Below are 13,165 nucleotides of genomic sequence, written 5' to 3' on the forward strand. Positions count from 1 at the left end.
GAACACGGTTCTATGCTGAAAAACACTAATGAGGTACTGAGCATTCATCTCAGTAATTAACGTGGCGTTTAACACTTTGAGCTGTTTTGAGGCCTGTCTGCTAGTGTCAGCGACAAGCTGAATTCCCCATCTTGCTCATCAGCCAAAGTCTGGAAGCTGGAATACATCCTGATTTTTACCTTTCCAGTCTCACTGTCATTAGCGGGACCCTTCTCAACTATAAGATATAAAAGTTGACCTTTGTGCTGCTGTGTACATTTGACAATGTACTGGGTCTGGCTGCAATGGAGGTAATTTTCTTCAGAGCAGCCCATAAGGTGCCAGGTTTTCGGTTTGTGACTGACAGGGTATTGGTAACACAGCAGTCTCCTGGTGATTGCTGAGCAGGGCTTGCACGGCGCCAGGGCCGCCTCTTTTTCCTGCTCTGCCCCTCCAGTGGGCAAAAAGCTGGGAGGGGGCACAACCTGCACAGCTGGCACAAACTGACTAGCAGGGCTGTCCCATGCCATCTAACGTCATGCTCAGCAAGCAAAGCTGAGGAGGTTTTTTTGGGGGTGGGGGCACCCATTGCTACTGGCCTGCTTGTGGGAGGTCGTGAGGGATTACTTTTGCATTGCATGCCTTGGGTTTTTTCTTCCTCTTTCCTTCATTTATTAAACTGTCTTTATCTCAACCCATGAGTTTTCTCACTTTTGCTCTTTCTATGCTCTCCCCCATCCCTCTGGGGTCGGGGGTGAAGAGCGAGCAAAGGGGTATCTAGGGTCAACCCCCACAGTCAACTATTCCATTGCACTGGAAGATCATTCCAAGATTAGCATTTATTCTGTTTATTAATCCTTTTTGACAACAGTTCATGTTGGTACTTTAAATATCACATGTCACAGTCAAGTACAGTTACATAAATTAATTACAAATCAGAACACTTAGACAGTATTAACTGTTGAAAGATCCTAATGTTCAGATATTTCATAAAGCTAGGAGCCAGCTCAAACCTCCTAATCTATTGCACAGAAGTAGTCAAAGTTCAGTGGCTTTAATTCACACTCTTCCTACCTAACGTTACAAATTAAAACCCTAAAGGGCTGCAAATGACGTGTCAGCGCCCACTAATAAGAATAACAAGACATGAGGAACAAGGTCTTACAGAAAAGAGAGGTGTAAACTCTTCTGGGTAGAAAACATTGTTCTTCAGAGGGGTGCGAACTTTCTGAAGTATTACATACAGTTTACTGTAAGACTACGGCAATGTATTGTCCCACTAAGGCAACAGGCGCTGGATCAGTGGAAAACACTGAGAAGGTTACATTCAGGGACGCTTGCAGGTGCAACAGACCACCACCACCTCAGCTGCCTGTAAAGGCATCAGCCGAGGACACTGGGTTAGTCAGGCACCCAGAGGTACACTCTGCGGATGAAGAAATCCACCCCGTGTTTTCTGGAGCTTTAGCATTTCAAACAGCCTGCCTTAATATGGTATTGAAAAACAGAGCGCTAGCGTTACTGATGAGAGTCGTACAGCAAAGGGAAATGTTCAGCAGGTTCCTTAAGGAACCCAGCGTGTTCCAATTGTGGGCTGAGTGCCTGCTATCCCAAATTCCAATCAGATTGCTATTATGCAAGCCTGCCACACGCTCACTGCAGCGAAGACCCGTTTCTCTTATGACTTCATTTAGAAATCAAATTTAGCAAGGCATTAGTAATCTCCAAGGGACTTCCAGTGAGAACAATATCAGAACCATCTAAAAATTCGGATTTTTTTTTTCTACCATCATGCAGAAGAGCGGTATATTAAATCAATTCCTCTGAACTCTTCACATTTTTTGTAAACATACAATAACTAATTTAAGACATTGTGCACAGAAGAGGGAAACAATCTTTAAGTCCAACATACAACCACTTACACACACATTTAAACTATATTCTATGTTACATAGCATTATCATCTCTTGGGCACCTATTGTATTAACATTTACTATGTCATTGTCATGCAAATAAGACAGGTAATATATTAAAGTGGTTTAGCACCAGAAAGTTAGTAGTGTATTTTCAGCAATGTACCTATCAATAACTAGGCATAAGTAATGTATCATACAAAGACAGATGGAAACTTAAATGTTTTAAATGCTACTTGCAATCCCAGAACAATGCATCTTTAAAATAAAAGCTTGATTCTGCAGCAAATACTCCCTTTGGTACCACATGCATGCTGTTAGTAGTAACCTGTTACCTTAGTTGCAATACATTCTGCTGTTACACCCCACCTTTTACTAGGAAAAGTTCTCTGCACATGTGCCTATGTGTGGTTTTGTAGTATGTATGTATATATATACAAATATAAAATGATAATTAAAATACATCACCTTATTGTCAGAGAAGTATACAGCCTCAAGTATCCAAATGGGAGAATTAAGTTGGCAGCTACAAATTCTGTGTGTATTCCCTCATAAGGAACTAAAGCTTTTTTTATCCTGGTCTATTACTGGCAACATCAAACTGTGCAACCTTAAATCAGAGTTCAAAGACAAAGAATAAACTGGCTAGCGACACAAGGCTAAGAGTACTTTCAACTGGCAGCATTTTCAGTTTGCAGTCGCTCAATCAGTTGTTCAGCCTATGAAAGAGAGAAGGCAATGCATTAACTACACCATGGACCGGCAGTTAACTGAAAATTCCATTTTAAAAACAGTAAGTGACGCTGACAGAGCATTTACTTTTCGTTTTTACAGACAAAGCATACAACAGAAGTAGAATACAATGATTGCTTTGAACAGCAGACTCTCTTTCACAGTTTCCATCAAACTCCCATTAGGTGATCAGAAAAGGAAACGGAGCCTATGGAAGTCAGAGGACGTCTGAGCAAATAAATAGCAGATAAAGCAGCGTGGTTTTACAGACCTCAGAAGACAGCAGTGCTCAGAACAACCAAGCTGTGAGACCAGAACGGCGTGTTGTGGCCCCTCATCACCCGACCAGCTGCACACCAGCCACACGTGTTGCTGAGGGATGGAGCGCGTTCACGTGTGTGGTTCACGTCACAAGATACACATCCATTCTTTGGTTATGTCACTATGCTCAGGCGTAACTTTTCTCATGGTATGGCTACTTATGCATCTAGCGCGTAACTGGGACAGCTGTATTTTGTATATGTAACAGCACCAGCCCACAGAGCCCTCAGAAAGGCAACTAAAGCTAGACAAAGCATGAAGCAACTGAAAATGAAGTTATCTGAATTTGTTTTGCATTCTTAAACAAGCATCATATTAAAGCCATTATAATTTTTGAAAAAAAAAAAAAAAACAAAACCAAAAACAAAACCAAACAAACCAAAAAGAACTGAAGAACATTTTCCAACTTGGGAACAGGACAAAATATCTTTTGAGATGCACCCATATTGCATAACCAAACTTGGTACAGATCTCCCTGAGCTAATCCAAGACTATCTGAGGGCTAAATATCTGTGTGATGCTCTACAATACAGCAGAGACGCATCTGCTTTTTTCGAGCTAGGTGAGATCTTCAGCGAGGTAACACTGTGAAGAAGCCAGGTTTTTTTCTCTTTAAGTAAGAGGCTGTCTGTCTTCTTTAGATGAGAGACCTTTTTCAGCATCTTTGTTCTGGGGCTCTGCAATGCCGCCAGGATGCTGTAGCTACATTGCAAGGATAGGTTCTTTGTTGCCTCAAAGCAGTGAGAGTACGCTTTAGTCCTCAAGAAAGATATTTTCAAACAGTGATTTAGCCAGTGCCAGTTCAGTCTCATCGCTTACCTCTGCTGACATAAATCAGTACAAACAATGTTTTTGTAAAGCAGACGCTTGTTTCAGTCTAAAGATGACGAGATGAGAAAAAACATGTGAAATGCTACAGGCAGTCATGAGGTGGCCATGTTTTTCACCTAAATTGGATGAACCAGGGTATGTACAATACATAGCCCATCACATTTGAATGTATCCTTTCACATTAAAGGACAAATACTTACAAAGTGTCCTCAGAAGCACATCACATTACCCTAAGCTACACATTAGATCCAGAACTACTGTGAACGTTATTGTCGCTCCATTTCCCTTAATAAGCATAAACATTAAAGTTATATTTTACCATTATATTTTCTCAAATATTGAATGCAAAAGGTAAATAATTAATAGTTATAGTAATGACAAAAATAATTGCTCAAAGAATTTTTGGATGTAGATAAAATGTTAGAAAGATGTCACATTTTCAGCTTGCAATTGAAAACCTACCGAAAAGCTCATCTGCATTACACTTACCGTGATAAACCAGTAGGAATTGATTCTGTAAATGAGCCTGGATAAGAATCCTAGCTGACTGGCTGGGGCCAGGATGTGAAGATGCAAGTGGGATATTGAGCAGAACGGAGGCCAGTGAAAACCCATTCTTCAGAAAACAAGTAAAAAATAGCAGTGGTGTTAATTCAGGAAGAAGTGGAATATCGCAAGTTATTTAACATGATCAACTGAATTAAGAACTCAATTCATGACATTTTCCTTGTACATAAAGGCAGGAACAAAAACACGCCCTTTGCTTTTGTTATGCGCTCAGGAAACCTTTTCAAATGCCCATTAACCTCCTCCTCCATGTCTCTGTATTTAAGATGTATTTTGTTAAGAAGGAGGGTTTAAAAAATAAAATCTATCTTAAATGTATCATATCTAGTTTTCAGCTGGAAAGCCAACTGTCACTTGATGAATGTAGTTTCCACCTATTTTAATCATGAAGGCCCAGTTCCCTATACTCTACACTATTTAAATTATGTTACAATTTACTTTGGCTATCAAGGGCACTGGCTTAAACTAAAGGCTGCAGCACTGAAATCAAATGAATGCAGGTACGACTGAAACACAATGCAGTGCCCTGCTTGAATAGGACGAAGTTTACCTCTCTTGTGGAATCTAGGATTTAGAGCACATTTTCAGAATGTAATTAAACAGCAGCCTTTTAGATAAGTTGTTTGAAGTGCCCTCCCTATCCCAAGCTGTGGATACACAATCTGTGGAGTTGGAACGCAATCTGTGCTGGAAATTCATCAGAAAAAAAGAGTTTATATTCAATGTCAGCACATTCTACTTGAGAAGGCATGCGATAAGTGAATGCAGACCCAATTTCTTCAATAAATCATACTGCAGTTGTTGCCACCATCTCTAAAATAGCATTCTGCAAAGTAAAAACCATTCTCAGTAAACACAGGAGGTTTCCATTACATACCTTACATCATTCAAGTCACTAAAGTTATTTCTCTGGAGGACAGCTTTTCCAACTTCCATCATTCTCTTCACTGTTAAACACAAATAAATTTCATTTAATGTTTAAGTAATATTTTACATATCATACATCATCAAGTAATTTAAAAAAGTTATTCTTCAGAAACAAAATTTTTGAATATTAACTTCAACAAACTGATTAGACTGAGATCACAAACATGGTTTTTTCAAAACATAAATACTGTAACTACTCATAAGCAAACAAAGATTGTCAAGACAGTGTTGTGCAATGATTGACATGAAAATCACCACTGCTACTGATTTCCACACTAATGACATTTAAGTGTGGTCTTCTTCTAACAACTTTGGACAAAGTCATGGTATCACCACACCCTTATAAAAAAAACAACGAATACTGATTGGTCAGAATGATGACATTTACACTAATTCCAGTGTTATATCTCTACACAGCTACAGGGCTTTGATCTCTAGGTCCTGTGCAGCCTGGCATAAGTTAGTAAGTTTCAGAGACGGTACACAAATTTAAATGAGAATAAAATAAAAATCTCAGTCCTACTTATTACTAGGACAAAGTTTCATTACTGCATCACTGAGAAGAGAAGCAACCCTTATACAAAAACTCAAGGCAAAAGTCTGAGGAATTTACTTGAAGCCAAACACATACAGAAGTTGTTTCTGAAGAAAACTACCCTACGTTTAGAAGCGAAATACAGTGATGCAAGATTTGCAACACGCAACTATAACTCTTTTCTTGCACCACCTGTAATTTTCCATGAGGTGGAATCTCTTCATGGGTGTATGTCTGTAGTTTCTTCCATTACTCAACACACTTAGCTAGGCATTTCTTGTGAAACAACTAATTCCACGACAATGTTTTCTTAAGGAAAAAAAAAAGCCTATCAACAATACATCATAGCTTCAATATATTCAAATTTTATCATTTCAAAACCTATTGAAGTTTATTGGAACACCATTTCCCTCTTTCTTCTCTTACTCCCATTTCCTGAAAAATAATGTAGCACTTATTATAAAGTATACATTTTATAAAATTCTTCTATAATTTTTCATAGAATTTGAAATTGCATATATATCTAAGAAAACACAATGAAGCATCACATAAATATTTTTAAAAATAAAGTTGCACTTCCAACAAAGTGCAGAGGCACCTATGCTCTATGCAAACAAAAGAGATTTTGTGCGCTAGTGCAATGTTTTTCTAGAATTGCACAAAAAAGTGTGCTACTCTAGAGTAGCACGTGGAAGTTCCCAGGAAGGGTAAGTCCCTACCTACGCTCACAGCACCTATTTCAGTGTCCACATTCACAACCAAATGGTGCTCAAAGGTGTAATTTACTTGACGATACACTATTTAAGACTGCGCAAAATTATTTTCCTTCAAGTTAAACACACACTTACAGCCTTACCTATAGGTATGTGTTCCGTCTTCAGTGTTTTGCAGTTTCCCATGTGCTCCACCGGCACCACCAGATAGTGGTGGGGGGCACCAGGTCTGATATCTCTAAAGCAAACAAGGTCTTCGTACTAGAAAAGGATGCAGACATATGAAATTGATTAGGACGAGGACATTGGCACGGAGTAGGTAACAAAGTCCATCTTCCCCGTGTCAATGTGATAGTTAATGTCGCATTTGAAGCAACTAGCAAAAATCAAAAAAGATTTCTGGAGCCAGCCGACAGAAGGACCTGTAAGCACGGTCTGTGTCCTCAGCTGACCTTCTGCAGTTCAGGATTCCTCGGTGCCTGCTTTAAGGTTTCTAGCTGTTGTGACAACGTTTAAGGTTAGCAAGATATTTCCTTTCTGATCGATGCTTCGCTCCCACCTCCACCAAAGAGCACGCCACCCCTAAGAGCACGCCAAGCCTTGTCCCAGGGCGGGGTGCGGGTCGAGCCGCCCCCAGAGGGAGGAGGGCTGGCAGCAGGCGACCCACCTGGGCACGGCTTCAGGGACTGATCTTTCATTCCCAAGGCACCCTGCCCCGGCCCTCCCGAGCCCTGCCCGCTCCGCAGGCCCGGCCGCCGGGCAGCTCGGCCGGCGGGATCGGCGCAGGAGCTCTCAGGCCAGCATGGCGGCCGCCGCAGTTCAGCTCGCCGTTAACGACCGGAGACGAACAACCACCACCACCCGCCCAGGCCAACAAAAGCCCCTCGGCTGCCCGCACCTCCGGGAGAGAGGACGAGGGCGGCGGCGAAGGGCGGGAGCGGCCGCGGGAGCTCCGCCGGCGGGACAGCGGGGGAGGCCGCCGCCGCCGCCCGGGCGCCCCTCACCCACCTGGCAGGGGAGCAGCGCCGTGCCCGGCTCCTCCCGGCGGGCGATCCTGCAGAACACGCACTTGCCGTCGTAGCCGCCGCCGCTCCCGGCTTCTCTCCCCTCAGCGGCGGCGCCGCCGGCCGCGGCCGCGGCCTCCTCCCCCGCCATGGCCACCGCCCGCCCGGCGGGCCCGCGCGCGCCCCCTGCCGGCGCCACAGCCGGGGGCGGGGCGACGCCGCTACGCGCTCGCCGCGAGCACCAATGGCGGGACACGGGCGCCCGCCCACGCGCCCCGCCCGCCCCGGCCCCCGCGCCCCGCCCGCCCCAGCGCCGCCAGGGGGCGCGCGCGGGCCGCGTGTATCTCCCTCCTCCCGCGCCCCCCCCCCCCCCCCCCGCCCCGTGCCGGCTGTAGCCCCGCCCACAGCTCCCGGCGCGCGCCCCGCCAGCCCGGACGTCAGAAACCTTTCTTCCGATGAAGTCACACGCAGCTCGAGGAGGAAGGCTGCTTCTAAGCAGGTAGAATACAGCGCTGCCTCGGCCCTTTGCAGCAACCCTGCAGCCGCACGCCGCATCGCAGCCCCGAAGCATCAACGAAAAGGCTGCGCACCCTAAGGTTTCACTAAGGAAAAAACCGGGTACAAACTGGGAATGAAATTAAGTGAATGCATTCTGAGCTCCATCAGTTCACAGAATCAGAGAACGCTTTGGGGTGGAAGGGACCTTTAAAGGCCATCTCGTCCATCCCCCCTGCAATTGGCAGGGACATCTTCAACTCGATCAGGTTGCTCAGAGCCCCATCCAGCCTGGCCTTGAGCGTTTCCAGGGATGGGGCATCCACCACCTCTCTGGGCAACCCGTCCCAGTGTTTCACCACCCTCAGCGTATCAACTGCTTCCAAAGCTAACAGAGGGTATTTCTAAGCGGTAGCTAACCTTCAATTTCTAAAAATGTTTTCTTAATAATTTGCATTTTAAACAACTTCCACCCCTCATTAGGCTGGAGTTGCAGAGCTGCAGAATCCCCGACCACAGAATTTCAAGGTTTATGTTCTTTGTGCAGCCCAAATGGCACAAAGTACGTGTCCCACAGACGACAGGCCATACTGTTTAAAGAGGTAACGAGCTGCAAAATTTGGAATGAGATTTTTCGAAAACGCATTTCTTTCCGAGCATGCAAGCTGTGCTTGTACAAATAGGACACGGTTAGCTATGCTACCTGAAGAAGCACATCTGCCAGCAACTGCTGACCTGCAGAGCGCAAGGCATCCCCTTTGCAACGAGCTAACCTGTCCCTTTTCTCTGCTACAAACAGGCAAGTGAAATCTTGAAAGTTTACACACGAGGATTATTCTGAAAGTAACGGGGGTTACTTTGCTCTAAAGCCAGCTTCATACGAAACATTCGGTGCAAAAACTGCACTGAAATCAGCACCAAATTGAACATCTGCACTTAACTGGGTACTTACAAGCCTTACTGTGAACGAGCATTTCAACACTATCCTGAATCAAAAATCTTTATCCGAGTACCACTAAAGTACATATGCTTCATGTTGCAAGAACAAGCTTTTGTTCTCCCTCCAAGAGAAAAATTATTAGTGACTGTAATTTTCCTCTTACTTTACATTAAGAGAATTCTTACCGCCACTTCACTCAAAGCAAGGTTCACAGCAGACTGGTTCCATTCCATGCATAACTGTAGTTTGTTTTTTCTTAATGCCACCTCTGTACACCACAAAACTGATGAAGTCAAGAACCAAGTACTTTTAAGACATTGTATGCCTTTGTCTTGCTTAGACAGAAAGAAAAATACATGAACACTTCAGCAACATAAAAAGGCTGCATACAAAAATGATACAGACCTTTGACTTCTGGGAACAGGTTGGTCAAAAAAGATGAGGGAATACCTGTCATTCACTACAGCCGAGAGGAGCAGTGAGAACTACTAGGCCAACTATTTAACTGTTTACCGGTTATTTCTTAGCCCTTTGTCAGAGCCTGTCTTTGAGTGAACTCAAAACACAGCTCTATTTTAGGAGATGCTATACCACACAACACCCCCCCTGCCCCGGCCCCCGAAAGCTCCCAACTCCTTAGCCATGTCTCTAGAATGTGACATCGCTGGAAGTCTCTTTTTGAGGGCAGGCGTAGGTATTTGTCAGCATAACCTGTAACTTAAGCTGCATCCTTTCATCTTTAAAATGTACTAAAATTGGTGAATAAAAGAAAACATCTGTAACAAGTTTCTGAATGCATAAATTCCTTTATTGAAAATATTGTGATAGCACTGCATTACATATATTCAATATTCATAGTTTCAAGGGTCACAGAATTTTGATTGAACAACACTGTTTTGAATATAGACCACAGCGTTTAGATATGCTCTGACAAGGATAATATAATGGAGTAAGTTGTAGGTAGCAACAGTGAAATGTATGTAAAATGTTGGAACTTGGTTGGTTTGGTTTTTTTTTTTTTTAAACTATTAAGTGGTCTGCCACCATTTAGAAGAGCATACAGTATTAGATATTCTTGGTATCGTCAAAGCATTATGCTGTTAGCAACTTCCAAAATATGTCACAGCATTACCAATAAGAACTTTATTTATGGCTGTAGTAGACCACACAGAAGGGAAGTGTGAAAAGCTCACGTGCAGCGTGTTACAGGCTTACTGTAGATAGCATTGGCTTTTAGATTGTGAAATTTCTGTGCAGGATTAAGATTTAGTAATGCTTTTGAAAGAAAACCACTTGGCTGCTTTTTTTTTTTTTTTTATCTATTCCAAAGGGGAAGAACAGTAACTAAATTGAATTGTATTACTCAGTTAATAATATTCCAAAATTAGACTGTACTGTTTAATGCATAGAAGCACACTACTGTTTCTAAAAGCCCCCTTTCTCAGGACCACGAGACATTCAATTCTAAGGGCAGGACAGCATCCTAATGTTGGCTGGGTTTGGACTGTGTAAACAAAACCACAGCATAATGGGAAAACAGAATTCTTTAGCAAACAGTGAAGATTGCCAGTCCTCTGTCACACTCTATTTTCCGAAATTTTCATTTTGTAACATGCAGTCTTTTCTTTTCAGTGGTGAGGGGGGAGGGGGAAAAGTATCTGATTATTTCATGGAAAACAAAGAAGAATATTTAGTTGCCTGTGAAATCCTAAGCCAACCTGCTGCTTCAAGTCTTTTTTTGGGAAGGAAATCATATATATATATATATATAATTACTAAGAAAACAAGTATTACACTAACATGACGAGGCCTGTTAGGGAAACAGCATTCTTCTCTAAATCTCAATTGTATTTTCTCCTTAACAAAGCAGTTATTCTTCAATTTGTAGAGAAGTGCTCATAAAAGCACAGTGGGTGGCTTATTTTGAATCATTTGGTGGTGATACAGAAAAACAATCCTCTCTTAGAAATGTCCTTTGTAAACAGTCAAATAATACTAGGGCAGACGCTCAGAGCATGCTGTCCCAATTCTGTTGACTGCAACAGAGCTGATACAGTCTATACCAGGGTGGCAGTTTGCCCAGTGTCTCCATACACTGCCAAAATAATAATCTATTAACAGGAATGTGGCAGCAGAGTTAATAAGAAGCACTATTCACCTTCTCCCTCATCTCAGAAAAAAAACCAAAACAGAATTATGCACTCAAGTGTTTCTGCCAGAAAACAAACCCTCTAATTAGGGTAAAATGGAAACCAAACCTCATTTACAAAATAAAAATATAAAAATTAACTTCAGAAATCAAATAAATTGATTCAGAATAAATGCCAATGCATAAGAAACCTACCTGAACAGTAATCATTTATCAAACTGAGATTTGAAACATTCAAAGAAAAAACTCACAGCTAATACATTTACAGAAAAAAAAAACCCTACTATACAATAACAATAAATAAAAAGATTTTAAAAACATGTTCCCTTAAGTGCTGTGTACACCTATTTCTGATTCTCTTCCATGGCAAACAGTATGTTGTAGATTTTGGTAAAGCAACCTTTTATTTTTGGTTAGCATTTGTACGTTGAACATAAATACACATGGAATGTACTAGATAGTTATAGTTTTCCCACAGGATCTTTTTCACAGTTACAGAAAAAGTTTTCAACTTATACACCATGAATATTTTCATAAGCATCGTATCTTCAATGGAGGAGTGTTGGAGGAGGAAGTAAAAAACACTTCAGACTGATCTCTTACTGTTCTGTCTCTTACTGCCTCTCAAAACCAGCTCTGTTTTTTCTTGGGTTGGTTGGTTGGGTTTTTTTGCGTAGTCATGCTCTGGTACAAACTTGAGGAAAAAGCGTGCAACCTTGTGAGGCAGCCTGCACCTTCTAGTTAGCGTTTAAGTGCCTAATGGATCCAGTCCTTAAGGCAGTCAGTATTTCATTCAAATGTCCATACTTCTACATCTTGTATTATGAAATCTTCTTTTTTAGATAAGATGTCATTATTGAAGGTGCTGCAGGAGTTGCTTCGCCCGTGATACAAATCTGCATCTAACCATAAGCCAAACCGGCCACTAAAAATGAAATACACGACAAATTTCAGGTAATATATAATAGTGAAAATACTGGAAGCTGCAGAAACTACTAGAGGACCAATACCGAGGAATCTAGGTAATTCTAAGGATCTGTTAGACTGAACGTGAGGAGTTCAATCCTGGCAAAGCACTGGCCAAGAAGCTCACGGAGCAGTCCCCTCGCTTTTGTTTGCGCCAGCGAGAGGGGCAGAGCGCAGGACCGAGCGTGCGCCCGCGGCCCCCCGTGCCGTTCAGCTGTTTGCACCGCCAGCTGTGGCTGTGACCGGCACCAGGGCGTGGACGCCGGGGTCCCCTCCCTGGCTGTTTGGATGGGAACACGGCCCCTTCCGGCTTAGGAGGAGGGGTGTTTGTACACTCTCAATGCAAACCATGCCCAGACGTCCCCTGGTGCAGCCTGCAGCTAGCTTTAGTTAGTCGCATAGCCTTAGCCCTTGATTTCACAGCCAATGACCTTTGACATTTAGGACCTGATTAAGCACTGTCTGTATCCTTGCTCCGTGTAGCAACACAATAATGACAATTTAATAAGGACCATGTGAGAAACCTTAGAAGCTGATGGCAAAACTGCCATTAGAGATTATCTTCCAGTGGCAAACCTCTTCAGCAATGAGACGTGTTATCTACCCAAAACATCTGTTTTTCTCCCCAATCCAAAAAAAAAAAAAAAAAAAAAAAAATTGATTGCCCAACATCAGTCACTCTAAGCAATGGAAGCTGCTCTAGGACTATAACAGAAATCAGATTGCTGAGGTATCTGCCCTCAACAGTTTACTAAAAGTAAGTTCAGCCATTTTACTGATTAGTTTTTCTTGCAACTACCATTGTCCCTATTCTCATTTAAAAATAAATTAGCTACATGATTTGAAAACCGAACATTCACTCACCCTCCACCTCCGAGCTCCAGAGAACTGGTGTCTCCATTGATGAAGTAGGTGTTCTCTCCACTCCATTTGAATACCTGGGGGGGGGGGGGGGGGGAGGAGAAAACCCCAAATATATTTGGACTGTAAAGATTCTTGTACTCTAAAACTACTGGGGACCGACTCTTAGCAGGTATTTTTTGGTGTGGTCATATTTTATTTTATTTTTTTCTTGAAGGAGGGGGAGGAAAAG

General features: G+C 42.6%; 2 protein-coding genes across 9 annotated transcripts in view; both read right to left on the reverse strand.

Annotated features, from left to right (window-relative positions):
• Positions 1 to 811: 811 nt before the first annotated feature.
• On the reverse strand, positions 812 to 7,696 carry HINT3 (histidine triad nucleotide binding protein 3). Of its 2 annotated transcripts, none has more exons than XM_082306895.1 (5): positions 7,527 to 7,696; positions 6,662 to 6,779; positions 5,221 to 5,290; positions 4,266 to 4,392; positions 812 to 2,611 (listed from the first exon to the last, which is right to left on the reverse strand). In XM_082306895.1, exons 1-5 carry the CDS (start codon positions 7,671 to 7,673, stop codon positions 2,564 to 2,566), a joined length of 510 nt encoding a protein of 169 aa, XP_082163021.1. In that variant the 5' UTR covers positions 7,674 to 7,696; the 3' UTR covers positions 812 to 2,563. The 2 variants fall into 2 exon arrangements, with proteins under 2 accessions (XP_082163021.1, XP_082163020.1); XM_082306894.1 differs by lacking the exon at positions 812 to 2,611 and adding an exon at positions 2,624 to 3,822.
• Positions 7,697 to 9,743: 2,047 nt separating this feature from the next.
• The window catches only part of NCOA7 (nuclear receptor coactivator 7), a 98,300-nt gene continuing 94,878 nt past the window's right edge, over positions 9,744 to 13,165 (reverse strand). For all 7 annotated transcript variants that reach the window (XM_082307633.1, XM_082307636.1, XM_082307631.1 and 4 more), the window contains 2 exons: positions 12,937 to 13,010; positions 9,744 to 12,031 (listed from right to left, as the gene is read on the reverse strand). In XM_082307633.1, the coding sequence (XP_082163759.1) occupies positions 11,896 to 12,031; positions 12,937 to 13,010 (210 nt within the window). In that variant the 3' untranslated portion in view covers positions 9,744 to 11,895. The remainder of the gene's footprint in view (positions 12,032 to 12,936; positions 13,011 to 13,165) is intronic.

The sequence above is a fragment of the Platalea leucorodia genome (assembly GCF_965183815.1).
Source record: "Platalea leucorodia genome assembly, chromosome: 3".
NCBI lineage: Eukaryota > Metazoa > Chordata > Aves > Pelecaniformes > Threskiornithidae > Platalea > Platalea leucorodia.

What these genes read in the sequence shown, in the direction of transcription:
- HINT3 (XM_082306894.1), bottom strand. Translation starts at nt 7,673, where the DNA reads ATGGCGGGGGAGGAGGCCGCGGCCGCGGCCGGCGGCGCCGCCGCTGAG. An exon ending in GACGGAACACATACCTATAG is followed by an intron (nt 5,291 to 6,661) that starts GTAAGGCTGTAA and finishes TGTGTTTAACAG; the next exon opens with TGAAGAGAATGATGGAAGTT. An exon ending in ATTCCTACTGGTTTATCACG is followed by an intron (nt 3,823 to 4,265) that starts GTAAGTGTAATG and finishes CGTCATCTTTAG; the next exon opens with ACTGAAACAAGCGTCTGCTT.